Source organism: Mastomys coucha, unplaced genomic scaffold, assembly GCF_008632895.1.
Source record: "Mastomys coucha isolate ucsf_1 unplaced genomic scaffold, UCSF_Mcou_1 pScaffold14, whole genome shotgun sequence".
NCBI lineage: Eukaryota > Metazoa > Chordata > Mammalia > Rodentia > Muridae > Mastomys > Mastomys coucha.
Window position 1 is genome coordinate 85,318,007 of NW_022196896.1, and position 22,206 is coordinate 85,340,212.

The 22,206-nt window shown below is 40.1% G+C and overlaps 1 protein-coding gene and 1 non-coding gene across 3 annotated transcripts in view; one reads left to right on the top strand and one right to left on the bottom strand.

Annotated features, from left to right (window-relative positions):
• C2cd6 (C2 calcium dependent domain containing 6) overlaps positions 1 to 22,206 on the bottom strand; it is a 103,415-nt gene that overhangs the window by 60,377 nt on the left and 20,832 nt on the right. For both annotated transcript variants that reach the window (XM_031367593.1, XM_031367594.1), the window contains exons 5-11: positions 17,692 to 17,817; positions 16,623 to 16,667; positions 15,583 to 15,651; positions 13,079 to 13,158; positions 9,257 to 9,391; positions 5,448 to 5,553; positions 3,579 to 3,645 (exon numbers count right to left, since the gene is read on the bottom strand). In XM_031367593.1, the coding sequence (XP_031223453.1) occupies positions 3,579 to 3,645; positions 5,448 to 5,553; positions 9,257 to 9,391; positions 13,079 to 13,158; positions 15,583 to 15,651; positions 16,623 to 16,667; positions 17,692 to 17,817 (628 nt within the window). The remainder of the gene's footprint in view (positions 1 to 3,578; positions 3,646 to 5,447; positions 5,554 to 9,256; positions 9,392 to 13,078; positions 13,159 to 15,582; positions 15,652 to 16,622; positions 16,668 to 17,691; positions 17,818 to 22,206) is intronic.
• Positions 18,931 to 19,062, top strand: LOC116089616. Its single transcript, XR_004118398.1, has one exon. It is a non-coding gene; the product is annotated as a small nucleolar RNA SNORA17 (small nucleolar RNA).

Consider the following 22,206-nt stretch of genomic DNA (forward strand, 5'->3'; position numbering starts at 1 on the left):
AATTGGCAGATTCATCTGGAACAACAAAAGACCCAAGATAGCCAAAACTATTCTCAACAATAAAGGAATCTCTGATGGAATCACCATCCCGGACCTTAAGTTGTACTACAGAGCAATTGTGATAAAAACTGCATGGTATTGGTACAGTGATAGGCAAGTGGATCAATGGAACAGAATTGAAGACCCAGAATTGAACCCACACATCTTTGGCCACTTGATCTTTGACAAAGGAGCTAAAACCATACAATGGAAAAAAGACAGCATTTTCAACAAATAGTGCTGGCTCAACTGGCGGTTAGCATATAGAAGAATGCAAATCGATCCATTCCTATCTCCTTGTACAAAGTTCAAGTCCAAGTGGATTAGGGACCTCCACATCAGACCAGATACACTGAAACTAATAGAAAAGAAAGTGAGGAAAAGCCTCGAGCACATAGGCACAGGGGAAAATTTCCTGAACAGAATGCCAATAGCTTATGCTCTAAGATCAAGAATTGACAAATGGGACCTCATAAAGTTGCAAAGTTTCTGTAAGGCAAAAGACACTGTCAGTAGGACAAAATGGCAACCAACAAATTGGGAAAAGATCATTACCAATCCTATATCTGATAGAGGGATAATATCCAATGTATACAATGAACTCAAGAAGTTAGACTCCAGAGAACCAAATAACCCTATTAAAAAATGGGGTACAGAGCTAAACAAAAAATTCTCAACTGATGAATACCGAATGGCTGAGAAGCACCTAAAGAAATGCTCACCATCCTTAGTCATCAGGGAAATGCAAATCAAAACAACCCTGAGATTCCACCTCACACCAGTCAGAATGGCTAGGATAAAAAACTCAGGTGACAGCAGATGCTGGAGAGGTTGTGGAGAAAGAGGAACATTACTTCACTGCTGGTGGGATTGTAAACTGGTACAACCACTCTGGAAATCAGTTTGGCGGTTCCTCCAGAAATTGGACATAGTTCTACCGGAGGACCCAGCTATACCACTCCTGGGCATATACCCAGAAGATGTAATAAGGACACATGCTCTACCATGTTCATAGCAGCCTTATTTATAATAGCCAGAAACTGGAAATAACCTAGATGTCTCTCAACTGAGGAATGGATATAGAAATTGTGGTAATCTACACAATGGAGTACTACTCAGCTATTAAAAACAATGAATTTATGAAATTCTTAGGGAAATGGATGGATCTGGAGAATATCATCCTGGAGTGAGGTAACCCAATCACAAAAAAGCACACATAGTCTGCACTCTCTGATAAGTGGTTACTAGCCCAGAAGTTTGGAATACACGAAGAACAACCCACAAACCACAAGAAACTCAAGAAGAAGGAAGACCAAAATGTGGACATTTCATTCGTTCTTAAAAGGGGGAACAAAATACCCATGGAAGGAGTTGCAGAGACTAACTATGGAGCAGAGACTGAAGGAAGGACAATCTAGCCTGATATAGCTGTCTCCTGAGAGGCTCTGACAGTACCCGACTAATACAGAAGTAGAGGCTCACAGCCATCTATTGAACTGAGTACAGGGTCCCCAGTGAAGGAGTTAGAGAAAGGACCAAAGGAGCTGAAGGGTTTGCAGCCCCTTAGGACGAACAACAATATGAACTAACTAGTACCCTCAGCGCTCCCAGGGTCTCAACCACCAACCAAAGAGTACACATGGTGGGACTGATTGCTCTGGCAGCATGTGTATAGTAGAGGATTGCAAAGTCGCTCATCAATAGGAGAAGAGGCCCTTGGCCCTGTGAACGTTCTGTGCCCCAGTGTAGGGAAATACCAGGGTTAATTAAGTGAGAGAGGGTGGGGTGGCAAGCAGGGGGAGGAGGGAGGCAACAGGGGTTTGTTCTTGTTGTTTTTTGTTTTTATTTTTATTTTTATTTTGGAGGGAAAACTGGGAAAGGAGAAATCATATGACATGTAAATAAAGAAAAATCTAAAAAAATAAAATAAATAGCAAATAGCAATATGGTTAATACTTAAGCTCCAGGATCAAACTGACTAAGCTCAAAGTCAGCTCTTAGCACTTAATGACTGTGTGAATTCTAATTAGTTGGTTATTTAATCTGCTTAATTCTCAGTTTACTTGTCTATAAAAACATGGATAAGAAAGCACCCAGAACATTTGTATGTGCTGGAATACTGGAGGCCTCAGAAATACCAAAAAGAATCAAGTCATTAGATGGCCCACTGTATATGTTAAAAAAAAAAAAATAGAATAAAAAAAAAACCCTCCAGAGAAGCAAAAACCATAGTATAAATAGGTATGTGTGTGTGTGTGTGCGCTCGTGCAAGAGAGAGAGAGAGAGAGAAAGAGAGAGAGAGAGAGAGAGAGAGAGAGAGACAGAGACAGAGAGAGAGAGAGAGAGAGAGAGGGGAGAGAGAGGAAGAGAAGAAAGAGAGAGAGAGAACTATTACTGCTTCCTGTGATGAGTTTCCATGGAAAGCATGAGTGCCGGGCTCAGGAGACCCTTGGTGGAGTTCATGTCTAGCATGTGTGATGCCCTAGGTTTGATCTTTAGCAAACAGTGCAAACAGCAGCAAAGCAGCTTGTATATTTCACGTAGAGAAGACTGGAGATACAACAGCTCCACTATACTACGGTAGTCCAGGAGACAGAAATATGAGCACACACACACATATATGAAAACGGCTGATACAGCTGGGGAAATGGAAATAGCATGGAAAGATGATTAAGTTACAACAAAAACCCTGCAATAATAAATTATATCACATACTTAAAGACATTAAAGATACAAAACCATGTGTTTAAAGTACAGTGGTATATATACTTTAACTTGCTTTCTAAATAAATTTGAGAGAGATGTTTAGGAGACCATGTGAACACTATTTTTCATTAATTAAATCTCTTAGTGATAACTTATGGTAAGTTCTCAAATTAGATACTAATTGAATTTCCTCTGCTATAATTTCTCTTTCTGCTTGTCTTGTTCTGTCTGACTTGCTCTTACACACACACACACACACACACACACACATATACCTACCTCAATATTTCTATAGATCAAATGCTTAACAAAAATATCTTTATAAATATCACAGCTAAGATTTAAATTTTTCTATCTTTAAAGAAGCAAGGAACCTTTAAAAATTAAAAAAAACAAACGAACACATCCTGTGATGGGAGAAATGACTCAGCAGTAAGGGCACTGGCTATTCTTGCAGAGATCCAGATTTCCTGTCCCAGCACACACACATGGCTCACAGCCCCCTGTAAGTCTCTCCCTAGTGGAAGTGATACTCTCTGACAGCCTCTGGGAGTGTTGGGAATACACATGATGCACAGACATATACACAGACCAAACACCCAGACACAGAACATAAGCAGCAATTTTAAAAGTTAAAAGAAAACCTCTTGATTGGGGCCAAGGGTTTTCTTAGAGATTACTACAAAATACAAATATAATTGGTACAATAGTAAAATGTGTGTATGATTTGTGACAAAAGTGAAACTCATTTAGAGTAATTAAGTAACTTGTATAATATACCACCTTGCTTTAGTTATCTTAATAATAAACATAAAAATTAACTTGATTTTTACCGTATGTTGTTCTTTCAAGCTCTTCTAATACACTAGAATTTGATTCAGACTGTTGTTCATTATTTCTCTAGACACACAAAGAAAGAAAGAAAGAAAGAAAGAAAACATGTTGGGTAGAATATTTAAAGAACTAAAATATTTTTTCTGCTTTCATATTTATTTTACAAGGACAAGGAGTTGGTAAGAAAATTAATCCAAGGAGCGTGATTTCAACAGGAGTTACTACTCCATAAAGAAGCAGCCCAATGTGTGCAGCATGGTGTTAGTTAACTTCAAGGAGCAATGAGAGCAAGAAATACATCTATGTGCAATATGTTATGACCTATGTCTTTAAAATTATGTATATCTTTACAAAACTCTGACATTTGTAATGTACAACAACATTGAACCTTTTTATAAAGGTTCCTTTAATTATTCCTTTAATAATAAGAGCACAAATCTACAAACTCTCTAATGACTGCTCTAAGTTTCTCCTAAAATATTAACTCTGTATTAGTAAATAATAATTAATTTAACCTGTAGCAGTATACTACTGCCCAATTATTACAGAGAAATTGTAAAACATAAAAATATTAACACAGTATGACTAGCATTTCAGGGTTGTAATCTTAGTGAATGTTTTACCTGAGGTAGAAATCCTTTATTTCTTAATCAAGATGTATACATTAGATTACATTTCTAAATTTCAAATGAAGTATTACTATCAAAATGCATTTAAAAACCATTACAGCTCAACCAGACAAAAAGTACAATTTAAAAATTGTCCAAAGGTTTGAATAAATAATTATCCAAAGAATATATACAAATAGTGAGTAAATGAAAAAAATGTTTACACCATCCATCATTAGAGAAATGAAAATCAAAAATGCAATGAGTCAGCACTTGGAATTCCCAAGGTTGTTGGGAACACTGGACCAGCAATCACAACATGGAGACCAACAAGAGGCCAAGCTTCAAAACCACCACATGCTTTCTTATTGCAATGTAAGATGACAAGGTTGCTCATACAAATAGCCTGACAATTTTTCAAAACTTTATACTGGGAATTACCATGTGAGCCAGCAGCTGTTCCTGGACATTCATGCAGGAAAACCAAAAACATTTGTTCACACAAAAAAGTATACAAGAAACAGCACTGGGGAGGCTGAGGCAGAAGGATTTTGAGATTGTCAGCAAGTTTAAGGCTAGCCTAAGTAGGAGAGCCCCTCTCAAGAACAACAGTAGTCTTCTCGTGAATGCTCACGACCGTGCCCTTCACCGTAGCTCGTTAGTAGAAAGAACCTCAATAAGGATCAGCAGATGGACACAGACACAAATGTAGTGTATCCATACAACAGACATGTATCTAGAAACAAATGAAGTGTTGCTATAGGCCACAACTGGGAAACATTATGGTAAGGGAAAAAAGTAAGCTACAAAGGACCACGTGTTATAAGTAGTTCCACTTCTAGGAAACGCCTGGGATAGGCAAGCGTACACAGAAGAATAACACAGACTGGCTGTTTGCAGAGGGCTGGAAGGCTGTGAGAGAAGTGAGGGAGTTCTCACTCATGCTGTGCAGCTATCTCTGTTTAAATAATGAAAAATGTCTAAAATCGATTGTGGTGATGGATACACAACTTGATGGACAGACTAAATGCCACTGGAATGCAGGCTTTAAACTGGCCAGTTAATTGAACCCTATAAATCATGAACAAACACTTATGGAATGATACATTGTTAATATAGAAAAGATTATGAAGTATGAGCGGCATTTTATATAATGGTAATAAGCAATTATCTGATCAAATAGTCTTAATTATCATTTCATATTTCTACTAAACATATGTATTGCATGCTACATATAAAAGAATGTATTTTGTTAATTACCTTAGAATCTCTTTTTACCATATTTGGATTAATAAGGTTTCTTAAATAATCAGCCTTTTGTATCCATGTATTCATACTTTTATACTCCTCTTTCATTCTTTCCAACCTAAACAAAGAAATCAGCTAGAGATGAAACAAAGCCAGTGACAGAAGAGTGTGATAAAAGTCACAGAAAAACAACACAGTATGATCCATTTACACAAAGTTCTGAAAGCAACACATCAGCAACATATTATCTAAGGATACAGTTAAAACAAGGATTACAACAAACATAAGGGTCACGGTTATGGAAGCAATCAGGGACAAAGGCACACCTCATAAAAGCACACAAATGCATTTCTAGCATTAGTGATGATGATATATTTCTTATCAGGTAGTAACTTTATTACCACTATTTATGCTTTATAAACACATTTCAGAAATGATTCAATTATCTATTATTCTCAGTGTTTTAAAGTGCTTATTTTTGTTAGTTTGGGCTGCAATAACAGAATATTATATATCGGGTGGATTAAGCAACAGACACTTATTTCTCACAATTCTCAAGGCTGGGTCATCTAAGGTGCCAGCCACCTCAGGTTCTGGCAAGGGTCCTCCTGGATTCAGGTGGCCCTTATCTTATCTCCTCATAGTGGAAGGATGGCTACCATGGCGTCACCTTGTTTAGTAACCTTTATGAGGTTATTAATGCATTATGAGGGCTTCATCCTCAAGCCTGATCTACCCCCAGTTCTTTCCCAAAAGCTCTGCCTTTAAATATTATTATGTCAGAGACTAAAACTTTAACATATTAATTGAGAAGGCTGGTGATATAGCTAAATGGTAGAGCATTTACTTAGCATGATTGAGAGCCTGTGTTCAACGCCCAGCAACACAAATAACAAGAAGAATGGGGGATGAAGTGAATACCTGGTGTAGCACTAGATATCCAAACTTCTTGTCACTGCATATCTAGATACTATTTTTAATCAACAAAAGATGCTTTTCCCTTAAAAAAAAAAAAAGATCCTCACTTCTTAACTGATATAATATACATTATAATGGGAAATTGCCATGCTTACTTAAGCTTATGAGAAGGTACGTAAGTGGGAAGTTGGGGGTGACAGTGGCTGCAGAGGCAGCAAAATTTCAAAATCTTTTCAAATCCCTGCAGAAAGTACTAGAATACAAGTAACAACTAAAAGCCCATGGGTGGCCTCTATAACAAACCTTACAGCAAAGTATTTAAAACTTCCTTTAAAAACCAAAAACCAGCACTGAATGCCCGTGTATAAGAATGAAAGGAACACTGTATTTGACCACAAAATTTCTTAGCTAATTTTCTCCTCAAAAATCTGAGTCTAGAATTCCTCATATATTTGTCCCCAAAGATGGCCATGAGGCTTGCCTTGGCCAATGGGATGCCATCAGTGTGAATTTAAGATAAGTATGAGGAGCACTTTGCACAGTGGCGTGTGCTCTCCTTCAATGCTGCCTCCAAGTGGCAGACAGATAAGCAAAGATGTCCTGTGGTTCATCTATTTCTACTCTCATCTGACTGTACAACTGGGCCCAGCCAATAAGCAAAAATAAAGAAGTTATCCTACAGAAATATGCAATATACCTACATTTAGTGTGGTTTTTAATATGGTAATAGACAACTAGCAGCATTGCATTTGAAGGATTATCAGAACCTAACTTTGAAAACCAGGTAACGAAAGGAGAGACAATAGTTCGTTCCTCTCCTCCTACAAGGAATGTAACACTGGGCAACCAAGAAGGAGATTTATAAAAATCATTCCGCTTAATAAAAAACACAGTGGAAGAATTAGAATAACAATTTGATATTGTATTCCCAGAAATATAGTATGGATGCTAACAAAACCCAACAAATTAAAAAAATGCCAAGGCAAACGTCATGTGCCCCATAATAAGAGAACCCAGTATCAGTCTCACCAAAGCAACCATGCCTAATTGAACCAATTCACGCACTGTGTGTCCAGTTTGGGTATATGCATATGACAGAACATATTAACTCTAAGAGTTCACTCATCTGTCTTCCAGTCTTCTAAAGTTGTAGGCAACAAAATGCAAGAGCCTGCCCCAAACGTCATCATATAAGGGGTGATGGCTTCAACATATGTAAGTGTGGAAAGCTTAAACATCTTATCTGATGTAAGTGTGGAAAGCTTAAACATCTTATCTACAGCCACTATTTGCTACTCAGAGCCTAGATCTGATAACTCTGCAACCTAGTACTCCTGTAAGCCCATGTCTGTTGTATTTTTTTCCACTTTTTGCTCATGTGTGTGTGTGTGTGTGTGTGTGTGTGTGTGTGTGAAATATTATATCCTCTTTGCATATAGTTGTTTTACTTGGTGCAACACACTGTATTTAAAATTTTGTAGAATTAATTTGAGGCTCTTGTGTGTATTTTCCTCTAGAAAACACATGCATTTTACTTCTAATGCCAGAATGAGGACCAGTGGTAGGCAGCACACAGCTAGGGCACAGGCATTTAAAGACAGAGTTAGTCTGTCATAGCTCGTTGCCCACCCAGGTAGAAGTCTGGGTGTTTATGAAGTCCATCATCCTTAGGATACACTGAACTCTGGCTTTTGCTTCTTCAGGACTGCATATCTATTTTGGCTCTGCTCGACTTTTTACCATCTTGGCTACCACCAAGTCCCTTGAAAATATGGCATAGAACAATGGACTCAACAGCCCTGGGTCTCTGTATTTCACAGAATCTAGAATCAGCAAATATGCATTGCTTTTATTGCTTTTGAACAAAATTTCAAAATATACTTCATTCAGACTTTGTTGCTGTTGTACAATGGGGTGGTGTGAAATAACTTAGGAGAACTTATGCAGAAGTGAATATTGTGCATGATGAGTATGTGTACATGTGAGTGTATGTACATGTGAGTGTGTGCACATGCGAGTGTGTGCGCATGTGTGTGTGCAAGTATGTGCATGTGTGAGTTTGCATGTGTGCACATGCAAATGTGTGCACATGTGAGTGTGTACGTGTGAGTGTGTGCACATTTTGATTTTCCACCATCCTAAGTCCATGAACATGAGCTGGATCACCAAAGAACACACCTCTGTCCTCTAATCTGACATTCTATTTATCAGTTCTCATTGAATATCTACCATAAGTCAAGTACTCTCTAAGTACCAAATACACAAAGTTTTCTCAAAGAACTTAAGAATCTAATAGTTAAAAACTAAAGGTGTAAAGAAATACATATTAAACTATACATCATGAAATGCCTTCAGCCAGTGTCATGATGCTGGACATCATAGCCTCCAGAGTTAGAAGAACTAAATGTCTATGGATTAAGCCCACTGCCTATATTGTTTTACAGAGGTCTGGACTCCTTGACACTAAGATTAGTGTGATCAAGGTATTAGAAGCCACAGCCAAGTATTTGTTGCAGAGCAGAAGGAACTATAGAAATAAATGGAAATTCCATAACCAAGAAAGAAAATAACTAAAATTCAAACTTGAATTAGTTCAACAGCAGATTAAAAAGAAAGAAAGAACCAGTGAGGTGGGGTGCAAGTCAGAAGGAAATACCCAGACTGACAGAGAAAACATGACAAGGAAAGAGCACAGGAGGCCACAGAACAGATGGGTGGAGGAGCAGCTGTCTTATGACTGGGTCCTCACCTCTTTTCTTGCCATAATAAAGTACCCAATTTGCTGAGAAGTATACGAGAAACAGTGTCACAATGCATATTCCTAGGCCACCAGAAAGCCGGTGGTTCAACAGACCGAATTTGGAATAGACCACATGTAAATAAACAAAATGCATGTTCTTTACCTTTCCCGGGGCTTCTCACGGAGTTTTTCAAGTTGCACCACAGTTGCCTGGTTGGTTTCAGGAATCCCAATGTTAACATTAAATTCTGGGGATAAGAATGCTGGATATTCTACTCGTTGTGGAGTAATAACATTTCTGAAAAAATGGTAATAGAGTTAAATGCCGACATGATCTAAAAGTACATCCCTATAGTCAGTGTGGTATTAGTTGTTTGCATCGTCCTTCCTCACGCCAGCTCACCCAGCACCATGGCCATCAGGAAGACAGGCTAAGGAAGAAGAATCAGAATCCTGAGAGAAGCGCTTTCTTGGTTACTCATCCTGTCAAGATTGTGGGCAGTAGGAACAGAAGACAGGGTGACCCAAAGCAAGAACAAAAAGAATTTGAGCCCAGGCCTTTTAGTAACCATGTATAGCCAAATCTGCCTTCAGAGTCCCTCATTCTTTCAAACAACTAGTTCTATGGACTAGATCTTGTGTCACACCATATTAATATGTCTGTCTATGTAGATTGTTTTATTCCACCTTCACAGCAAACCCACGGGAGAAGAATTATGGAATTCTTTTCTGAAGGGAACCAGAGAAGGACTAGATGAGGGACTGGGAGAGGCGGAGAGAGGGAAACTATGTTCAGAAAGAATAATCATTTTAAAAGAGGGGTGATTTACTGAATCTACTTGACATACAAGAAATCCAGTAGTAAAAAGATCCCTTACACATTTAACAGCTAGCAAGCATCTTTTTGGCTAGTCTTCACTATATACAGTAATGAACACTCCGGGGTTCAAAATATTTCCAAAATAAAATGCATAACTTCTCCATTCCCTGAATATGTTCTTCCCCTGGATCGGGAAGTAGAAGCAACACAGGCACCCAGTCATCATAAATGTCAACTACCACTGTCACTTCCCTTTTCTCTGTCACCGTCCACCTCTGATCTATCATTCTATAATCTCAAGAACTATGATTAAATATCCTAAATATTTCACAAATTAATGTAGTCATCTGTCCCACTGAATTAGGGATGTCCAGTGAAATAGATTCAGTGGGGTGCAAATATATATAAGTAGGTTGTCATATTATGTTGGTCCTATGAACTTGTAGAAGCTTGAGCTCTGCAGGGTGAGTCTGCTGGCTGGTGACCCAGGTCTGCTGACAGTATAACTGAGGCAACAGCATAATTCCTGTTCCAAGTAGACAGGCTCAAGAACAAGGGGGGAATTGCTGTAAGCTGGTACTTCAGATTGAAGGTGCTTAGACAGGAACAATTTCCTTACTGCAGAGAGGTTAGTCTTCTTGATGTATTCAGCAGATTAGATGAGGCTGCCCACATTAGAATCTGCCTTCTTTATAATACCTACTCAAATATTAATCTCACCAAAAACTTCTCCCTGAATGATGACCAAAATGTTGTCACTTTGTGGGCAGTCAAGTTGACACATTAACTACTAATAATCTGCTTGCTGTCAACCTAGCATCTGTATTCATCCCTTCAATCATCCTGAACCTCCAAATGAAGATGATCACATGATCACAGTCCCACCTGACCTGAGATGACTGTCCTCTGCCAACAGACCAGGAGATGAAGTAAAGTTTGAGTGATGTTTACTCCTCTCCTCAGCACCTCAGGACTTTATTATTGTGATGTTGTATGATATAGAGATAAGGGGGGAAAACAAGGCTACTTACATGTATATATATATACATACAAACACACTCATAACCAACTTGGGAGGAAATACTCATAACAAGCATACCCTTGCTTCTGTGTTTCGCCATGATGTCACAGCCCATATCTCTTTATTCTTCCACTGTTCATTCTGCCCTTCCTCTGCTTTAGAAATCCTGTAGCTGGGGCCTTACCTAGTGGTGTGACATCAAAACTTCTATCCTTCTGGGCCGTTAATAGTCCTGTGCAGATGACAGTGTACTCTTCTATTAAATTTTTATTCAGGACCAGAGATGGCTCAGCAAGTAAAGGTACTTGCTGCTGAAACTGAGCCCAAGTCCCACCCCAGCATCAAATGGAGGTAGGACAGGACCAGTTTCCACAAGCTTTTGTCAGCTTCCATGTGATGCTACTGTATGCTGCGCCACATAATATTTTCTTTAATTTTTAAAAAGTTTCCCTTGTATTTGTCTTTTACATGCATGTATATCTGTGCACCACATGCATGCAGTGCTCACAGAAGCCAAAAGACAGTGTCAGAGCCTCTGGAACTGGAGTTGCAGGTGGTTGTGAGCCACCATGTGGGTGCTGGGAACTGAACACTGGTCCACTCGAATAACAGTCAGTGCAGTTAAACACTGAGCTATTTTTTCTAGGCCCACAAATAATTTTTAATGCAAAATAACATAAATCACAGAGTATGGTGATATTAAGAGATGATCTACAGAGTCTCATGTATTTTGGCACCCCTTTTGACCACAGTGAGATAGTCCTCCATGCATTCTTCCACAATTGAGATCCATTATTTGCCAGTGCAGAGACTCGCTCCTTTACCTGTTGACTCTGGGTCATGAGGAGCCCAGAAGCTGTGCAGCAGCCTTACCTGCTACTTCAGTACAATCTCTCAATGAAAGCATTCACCTTTTTGGAAATAGCTCTAGGCCAGCAGAAGATAAGGTTACCAGACCATGAGAGAACATTTTGCTCCGGAATTGTCAGGAACAATGATGAGTACACAGTTTTCATTTCCACGTCTTGATTCATGGACTACTGAACGCTGGCTACAGGAGAAGACCAGGTACTGGTAACAGATACCGGTGTTTCAGAACACATAAAACCACCTGGAGAACCAATTGCCAAGGCTGCAGGTGTTGATGGTGAGTGACTAACGTACGGGAAAGGCCCCTGAACTCTCTTTGGTTGAGCCAGTTGCTTCAGGATGCAGGGAACGTGGAATACTATATTTTAAACTAAAGTTCATTTGTTAATAACTTAAAATATTTTTTTGTGTTGGGTGGTATGGAGTGTGTGGGGGATGAGTTGCACATAAATGCATGGTACAGGTGCATGTACCCATGTACATGCATGAGGAAATCAAAAGACTGCAAGTGCCTTATTCTATAACTCTCTGCCTTAGTCCCTTGGAACAGGGGCTTTCACTGAGCCTGAAATTATCCATTTCAGCTGGCCTGTCCAGCACACTCCTGGGATCTGCCTATCTCTGTCCCTCAAAGCTGGGGATATATACAGCTGCAGCCATGACTGGCTTTGTGCATGGATGCTGGAGATCTGAATGCAACCGCAGAGCATCTCCCAGCCCCACTAGTAGTATTTGTAAACTTTGCTTTGTTTTTACAGTCAATTTGCAAGTAAGAATTGGAGTGAGTGGTGTTGGGTAGGCTAACACTGCTACACAGTCCTACAGAGCAGAGACTGGCAACCACTAAACACATGGATCTTAGAAACCCTCCTGTTTATTCAATAAGAAGTATCTTGCTGGCTAAGTTCCTTATTAAACCACCTCTTCATTCACAAAGAAGGTACCCCTTCCACACTAGACCTCAGCTCTTTTCCCCAGGGCGACAACTAGAAACTCAGTATCTCTCCCATCTTTTTGTTTGTTGGCTTGTTTTTCACAGGCTCTCATATAACCGCCCCTCCCCCAAACTCCCCATCTTCCTGCCTCTATCTCCCAAGTGTTCCAGACATGAGCTCTGGCTCTTTCTCTCAATTATTAAGCAAAGGAATTCAGTGCTCCCTTTATCTTAAGGTCAAGCCCATCTCCACGGTGTTCTCGGGGTTTCTTAAGATAACTAATATTCTCCATCATACCTTTAAAATGTCACTTGATCTTAGTACAACAATGAAACTTACGTGGCAGGGTCTGTTCTCTCTGGAGGAGGTGCAATATTCATAAACATAGATGGTTCAATGACTTTCTGAAGAGGTTTTAACTGAACAAAGATATAAGTACAATTAATTATAATTCACAGTAATAGAACAACAAACCCATCCCCAGCTCCCAAAGGCCTGTAGGGTTCTTAAGTGACAAATCTAAGCAGAAGAGGAATGTAGACGGCAACTTATTTTGTTGGGTACTAAATATGTGCCAGGCATTATATACCTTTAACTCTCTCAAATGCTTCTGACAAAACTATGAACTAAGTGTGCATATTTTATAGATTACAGTGAAAATCAGTGATTCATTCAAAGTTACAAAATGGTGTGTATGAATGAACAACATGGAGCATGAGTGTAGCTTTTCTGACTCTTGGATGGAGATCTTTTCATATCATCACAGTAGGCTAACATTGTAGGAGGCATATCACTGCAAGCTGCATGGTTTCATTGGGCTTTTATTGGACAGGCAGTTCTTTTCCATGCAATCCCTTTGTTCTGTGTTTTCAGTAAGGTCTACCGACATAAAACAATACTTGCTTCATTTTATCTAAAAATAAGCTTTCACGTTCTCTGTGTGTGCACATAAATGTGCTCATTTCTATTAGAAGATGTATGTGCATGCATGTTCACATGTGTGTGTGCTGCATGTGTAGCCCAGAGGACAAGTTCAGGAATCATTACTCAAGCTTTCTCACTGGCATGGAGCTCATCAAGTAGGCTACACTGGCTGGTCGGCAAGCACCCGGGATCTTCCCGTTTCTACCTCCCCAGTACTGGGATTACAAATCTGAAAATAACCTCTCCCTTAAGAACAGTTTCATTATGCTTATATCTGAACACAGACCTACCGCTAAAAATACTCATAAGCTATAACTGCTAAATGTAACTTGCAGAAATAATGACAGTGGGGAATCTAGTAAGGCATAAGTCATCACAAGAACAGAATATAAAGGTTAGAGAGTAGCTCAGTCAGCAAAGTGCTCTCATGGAAAGCATGAGGACCCAAGTTCAATACCAAGCAGCTACACAAAAAAGCCAGGAATGATGGCATGAACTTATAGTCCCAGTGCTGGGGAGAAAGAGACAGGGCAGTCTCTGGATTAATCTAATTGATGAGCCCCAGGTACCTGGGAGAGACCCTGACTCAAAAATCAAAGTGAATGGCTTCTAAGGAATGGCACACAAAGTTAGCCCCTAGCCTCCACACATGTGCTAATGTATACACACGTGCACCCTAAGGTGTATACATGTACACACAGAGAATAAAAGAACTAGGCATGTCAGAGCACCAGTGCAGTAGCCTAGCACTCCGTAGGCTAAGGCAGGGGTCATGAGTTTAAAATGAAACCTGGATAATTCATGGACCACAGATAACTTAGGACCAGCCTGAGCTATGTAGAAAGTCCCTATGTCTAAAATCCATGCACTGGGCACAGAACTCAGTGGCAAAGCGTGTGCCCACTGTGCCCAAGGCTCTGTGTCAGCACCCCCAGCATTACAATCAATCAGTCAATCAATCAATGGAAATAACAGTAAAAATAGATAAGGAAGAAAGGCTTGCTCTTTGGGGCTGTCATCTCTATACTTCCATTTCAAAATATATTAACAATCATGATATACTATAGAAAAATGTGTTATGTTATAGAGATTTTTAATTAACATAGCAGTAGACTTACTTAGTAACATTACTCTTATTCTTGATTACTAATCAAAACTCACCCAAAGACTATCAAGGAAAAATGTGAAATGGAAGGTCATTCCCCTACACAGCAGCAGCAGCATTAATGGAGTCAGGTTAACACATGCCTGGTTCTGATGATCCAGGGATATCAAGAGTTCTTTCAAACACTGGGTAACAGAGTCTCTATGTATTAGTATGATTTTTCTAGAATAATTCTTTCCTCAGTCTGAATGCTGAGATCACAGGCATATGTCTGTGATTAATGACTCCATTTTATGAATAATTCTAGATGTAAAATTCCATTCTCAATGAAACACCTAACATTGCTTTAATAATATAAATGTAGAGAAACAATTAAGAAGGAAGTCTTAAAATAAAGACATTTTAAACAAAATATTATCATTTAAAATGTATAAGCGAAAGATGATAAAGTATTATTTTTTCCTGAAGAAGAGCCCTTATATCTCAAGATCCAGAATACAAAGCAGCATTTATTTTTAAGTGATCACTTTTTAAGCACTTATTTGTTTTTTTTGGAGGGGGGTGCATGAGCCATGGAATACAAGCAGAGGTCAGCAGACAGCTTGTGGAAGATCCTTCTGCTATATGGATTCCTGGGACTGAACCAGGCCACCAGGCTCAGTAGAAAGAGCCTTTACCCACAGAGCCATATGGCAGTCCTAAAAGTTTTTACTTTTAAATGTTGCCCAACTGGAAGAAAACAGAGGCTCAAAAGAGAATGATTTTTATTGATGAGCTAAAACAGAATACATTTTTTTAAAAGAAAGGAACTAACCTGATGTGAAAATCCATAACCAAAGTTTCCATAGGAGAACATAAATTCCACTTCCACCCTGCAGACAGTCTAAATATGAGGAAGTCATTTTATTATTGGTTTAGATGATGTTGTTAGAGAAGTAACAGAAACTAATAATGCCATAAATCCATATGTTTAGAAAAGCCCAGAATAAATCAACTAAAAAATAAACCAAAGCTTTGTTTACACAAAGAACCCCCAAAGAAGATTTTGTTCAGTTCTCAGAAAGTTAAAAGCCTTTCATCTTAACATCAAGCAATGCGAATGGTCAAATGTACAGTTTCAACTTAGAATCCTTAGTAGGACTATGCTAAGATATTTACATAAGTAGTATGTATCTTATATATGCATATATTTCAAGTTACTCACTCAAATGTCTTTCATCTCCACCCCCGATCAAATTTTGAGACAAGCAATCTCACCTCTTGACCCCAGGCTGACCACATGTGAAGGGAAAGAGAGCTCCACACGCAAGGACCTTATCAGTTCCTCCATCCCATCTGGCCAGGAGAGGGCAGGAGTGTCTTGGATTGCTCAGTTAGTAAAATTGCTAACTTTAAGCACATTCAGAATTAAGAGCCTCTCCAGCAAAGCTAGAGAAAGCCCCGGAAGCAGAGGAGACATTACACTGTCTCATCCGGTGATTTCTAACCCTCTCTCACATGATTTACCAAGAAGGCCAAGGGTTACAAATACGTATATATGTAACAATAAGAAAAAGAGACCATGAATTTAAGAGAGAACAAGGTGGGAACAAGGTGGGAGAATAATATTATATTGTAATTTAAAAATTATTATAAACAACAACATATAAAAAGTTAAATTGAGGCTGGAAAAACCAAATTTTTTATAAAATAAGTGAAGAATTTATGAGCAAACACATACCTATACTAATTTAGATAGCTAAGGCTAGGGTAATGAAAAATTTAAAAGTTTAGGCTATAAACTATCAGAGTAAGTTCTACATAGTGTTAAAACATCACATGCATGAATATTAGGAAGGTTTGTAAAGCTCTTACGGAGTTTCTGTGCATCATTTGCATTACTTCAGTAAAGCAGCCTTTCTAGAAAAAAAAATCTTGAATGTAGAATTATTCATGTATGTATCCATAATTTATCTAAAGCATGCTATAGTATAAAATCAGTCAGTAATTTTCAAAATATACATGAATTCAATAACTGAAATACAAGTACAATATAATTTTAAGTAAATCAAAATCGGTAGAAGAAAAGTTCCATTGCAAATGACAGGAATGAATGTAGATGTTAGCATTTACAGAGGCAGAAATGTTTCTGCTGGCTTGACCTCCCTTTCTGGAAATCAACTCCCTTTCTGGTTTTGAGGGTTTTATGTAAATCTCCATGACAAGCTCCTGGGTAGGTGGAAGACTTCTCACATTGCAAGGGCATGAACCCTCATCCTTGGTCCACATCTGTGGTCATCACTGCTGTCCTACGAGTTATCTCACCCGGTCCAACATCCATGCTTACTTCTTTTCCCTGAGCATCTTTACTACTCCCACTTTCATGGTTAGGAAGCTTAATACTACACGCTGAGTGCTTCACTGAGCTTCTTTTTCAGTCTGACCACCACCATGCAGTGTCTCTCTTATGGAACCCAGAGGCAAAGGGGCTTCTCCGGAGCCCACACACCAATCTTGTTCAGAAAGTAATGTGGACTCAGCCACATTACCCTTGATTGTTCCAAATTACATGATCTTGAGTGGAGATTTAGAATTCTCTTTTTTAAGCCTCATGCCATCTGACAATTCTAATATTTTCCATATGTTTAGGATAAACTTTGTTTCCTATGCTTGTGATAAACCCATCAGATATCAGGACTCATGATGACAAATACTGATTAGACAGAGTGGGACCAAGAAAACTGGTTTCTGTTTTACTTTTTGTTTTTTGTTTTTTGTTTTTTTTGGGTTTTTTTTTGAGACTATTTCATGGAGCCCTGAAATCACTATGTGGCCAGGGGTGAGCTTGAACCCTGTCTTGTCTATACCCCCAAGTACTGGGATTAATGGTATGGGTCCCTATACAACTAATATTTTGTATATGTATATATATATATATATATACCTGTATTACTTCATAAAGATGTGATTCTGTATTGGCCAAGGGAAAAGGAGAGCTTTCTGGATCTTCTCGATCTTCCATTAGTTCCAAGAAAATGTAATTCCGCTCATCATCTTGACGTCTGGGAACCTCAATAGCATATGTTTATATGAGAAGTAGTATTAAACTTTAAGTCTTAATTTCAGGCATAATGTCTAAATAAATACATCCATAAGATATGCTATAGCATGGGCATCACTAATTATTAGTTTTTATGTTGTCTTCGTGACTTTTCAAGTTCATCATACCACATATTCTAATATCAACAAAATCAGGACCTGCTTATGTCTAATGTTAGTTATGATCTTTTGAATCATCTATTGCATATATTGTCTTTTTAACTATACATAAAGAACTGCCCTTAGCACTCTACTGAAACTCCATGCCAAAAAGAGGTGATTCAGCAATCTTAAGCAGAAAGAACAATGCTGGAGGTACCATTGTACTTGATTTCAAATTATCCTAACAGAGCCATAGTAAGAAAACCAGCATGGCACTGGAACAAAACAGGAACAGAGAAATGGAACCCAATACAGGTCAGTCATGGGCCCACGTAGCTGCACCCACTTGATTTTCCACAGGCACAAAAAGTACACATTGGAGAAAAGACAGCTTACCAAGCAGGGCTAGAAAAAACCCCAATACCCATATTAGAAGAGTGCTCGAGATCCGTACCACTAACCTCGTATAAACACAAATCCAGACTGAATGGAAGAGGTCTGTGTAAACCTGAATCTTTCACTCCGAGACACGTATTCACGGGCAAAGACTTTCTGAACAGAGCTCTAACAACTCAGAGAACAGCAACAAGTAGGAATGACTCAATTCAAAAGCTTCTGCATGGTAAGGGGAAGATCTCTTTGCCAGCTGTTCATCTAACAGGAGATTAAAACCCAGAGTATATAAAGGACTCGGAAGACTAAACACTGAACAAATCAACAACCCAATCAATAGATGTCAGAGGATCTGAATAGATGCATTTCAAATGAGTAAGTATAAATAGCCAATAAGTGCATGAGGGAACGCTCAACTGTTTTAGGCATGGGAGAAATACAAGTCAAAACAACACAGATTCGGTCTCACCGTAATCAGGAAGGATTATCCAGAAAACAGAAAGCAGAGGCTCCGGAGGATGCACGGCAGAGCTTTTACATTACTGGTGGGAATGGAAAGCCATGAGAAAGTTCCTTAAGAACCTGAAAACCTGCCCCTAGAGGCCTTGCAGATGTGACTGCTGTGTCATCTGTATGTCAGTAGGTGGCAGAGAGAAGAGAGGCTATTTCTATAATCACTGTTCTGACCAATGGACATCTGAATGATTAGTAGGCTAACACTCCCTGAAAAAAAAGCAAGCTGGAGATAACCACCACTCTGGTGCCAGGTGGGCCTGGACAGGTTCCCAGGATAGGAAGCAACTGGAGACTAGAAGAACTCCGCCTGGGACTAGAGGCCCTAGTCAGGAGTGAGCCAAGGTAGATGGCCATTTGAAAGGGCAGGTAGAGGAGAGCCTGAAATGACCACCAGACTGGAGCCTGGGTAGAGAGCTACTTTGAGATGAACACCAGTCTGGAGCCCCCGACATCTGGGAAGTGGGGCAGACCATGCCTGAGATGACTTCTGCCCTGTGTCATAATGCACAAAGAGGGCACAGCACCCCTGAGACCACTCCTGAGATGACCCAGACACTCAGAGACCCTGGGCACCACTAAGAGGAGCAAGTAGGTGGTGGAGAAATGGAAGAGAAACAGAAGGATGTGGACACAATGACAAGAGGCAGAACTGGAGACTTGACAGTAGTAACAATCTGATGTGAGTAGCTGGTGATGCCACCTGGGACCATGGTGGGGTCCTGGCCTGTGCTGACATTGGGGGCCATGTCTGGTTCCATAGCCCTGAAACAGCAGGGCTCTGTTACCACCAAGGCCAGGTGGATATCCCTGGTCTGGGCTGCCTGTGGGGACATGTTGCTATCTGAGGACTGGGCAGAACAGGTACCACCCATCACCTGGGCATCCTGGGAGAGCTGGCTAGGACTTGAAAGCAGGAGAGCTGATCCCACACAACGCAGGAATTGCAGGTTAGCCAACCCCAAGGATGCAAGCAAGCATGGGAGAGCTGGCCCTACCATTCATCTCCCTGTGGTGGTGTAGACAAGAAAGAGATAGCCTCTTCCTCTCTTGGCCCTCACCACCTCTGGCAGGCAGGAGACCTAGCCCTGGGGTCATGAGAGAAGAGCTGGTCCTGTCCATCACCAGCTGTAGCACTTGGAAGACAAGGCTCTGCACCTCACCTGGGCAGCACAATAGAGCTGGTCATGATGTAGGGGTCTGTGGGTGAGCTAGCCCAGAGGGCAGGAGAGTGAGAGCTGGCCCTGCATCTCCTGTGTGGTGGCGCCAGCAAGAGAGAAATCCTCTCCCTACCCTCTTGCCCTTGCTACTGCTACCAAAGATGGACAGAAGAGTTAGCCCAGATGGGGTCCTGAGAGCAGGAGAGCTGGCCCTGCCCCTGCCTGCTACAGCACTCAGGGAGGGAGGCCCTGCACCTCACCTGGGCAGCACAATAGAAACGACATGATAGTGGTGGTACAGGTGAGCCAGCCAGGAGGGTGTGAGGATGGGAAGAGACAAAGAGTCTATTGGGGTGACCCTAGCTTAGATTCCTACCAGAGGGGTATATAGAGACCGAAATGGTCACCTCCTGTAGCCAGATAGGACTTGCAAAGGAAGGAGGGGGACATCAATCCACCCACAAACCCTTCAAACCAACTTTTGTATTGCCTACAAGACATGCAGGGATAAAGACGGAACAGAGATTAAGGGAATGGCCAACCAATGACTGGCCTAACTTGAGACCCAACCCATGTGAGAGAACCAACCTTTGATTCTATTAGTGATACTGTGCTATAGTTGCAGAAAAGGACCTAACATAACTATCCTGAGAGGCTTCATCCAGCAGCAGATGGATGCAAATGCAGAGACCCACAGTCAAACATCATGTGGAGCTCAGGGAATCTTGTGGAAGGATGGGAGACAGAAGGGAGCAAGCCAGAGGGGGTCAAGGACACCACAAGAAGACATACAAAGTCAACTAACCTACAACTATAGGGGCTCACAGAGCTTGGGCCACCAACCAGGGAGCATGCAGACACTGGACCTAGCCCACGCTCCACATTTGTAGCAAAGGTGCAGCTTGGTCTTCGTGTGGGTCCCCTAACAAGCGAAGCGGGGGCTGTCTCTGTTTCTGTTCCCTGCCATTGGATCCCCTTCCCACTACCTGGACTGTCTGGTTGGGGCTCAGTTGAGAGGATATACCTAGTCCTGGTGGGACCAGATGACCTAGGATGGGGTGGTGCCTAAGGGGTGCTCCCCTTCTCAGAGGAGCAATGGGGGGGGAGGGATTTTGTAAAAGTGGGACTGGCAAGAGAAGAGGGAGGGGGCTGTGATCGGGCTGTAAAATGAATAAAAAATAAATTATTGGAAAAGAATTCTTTTTTAAAAATCTTAAAAAAAAAAAAAAAACAAGAACCTGAAAACAGAGCTACCCTCTGATGGAGTTACATCACTTTCAATATAAAAGAATTCAAGTCAGCATACAGTAGAATCAGCCTCCATACACATACAGACAGCAGCACACAGCCTAGGTGCCCAGGAATGGACTGGATGGGGATCCAAAGTATAGCATATATACACAGTGAAGTCTTATTCAGTCATAGAAGAATGGAACCATGTCATTTCCAGAAAAAAATATGGGACTGGAGATCATTGTGTTAAACACGGTAAGCAAGACTTACAAAGACCAGTGCTCTCTTATAACTGGAATTTAGGAAAAAAGAAAGGGGAAATAAAAGTAAAGGGGAAGCTATTAGTGATTTAGAAGAAGGAAAAATGGAGGAGATGGGAAGCTGAGGGTAAGGAGGGGCTAATATGATCAAGGTATGTTCTACACATGTATGAGAATGTCGGGGAAGGCCATTGCTTTATACAATTAACATACTCAAATAAATTAGTTAATTTAAAACTCTGACTTGCTTGTTATATTTGCATTTATTTATTCATTCATTTACATCTACATGTTATGGGGAGAGCACACATGCCACTGTAGATATGCAGAGGGCAGCGGAGAGAGGACTCAGTTCTCTCCTTCTGCCACAGGAGATCAAGAAATCAAATTTAAGTCATCAGGTTTGTTGTCAGTGCCTTTACTCACTCAGCTATCTTCCTGAGATTCAGGACTAAAAATTATCTTTCTTACTCAACACTTAATTAAAATAAACTTCACAAACTCATATGGAACACAGATGAAATGCTCTAGAATTTCAATAAAACTTAATATAGTAAAGCTTTTAAGAAATGACTGGACTATTTAATGAATCTTGTAACTCAACAGAATTAATACTACTAATTTTTTTTAATTTTTTTAAGCTTTTATTGCATTATGATGAGAAAAGTTACATGATTTCAATTTATCTGAATTTGTTAA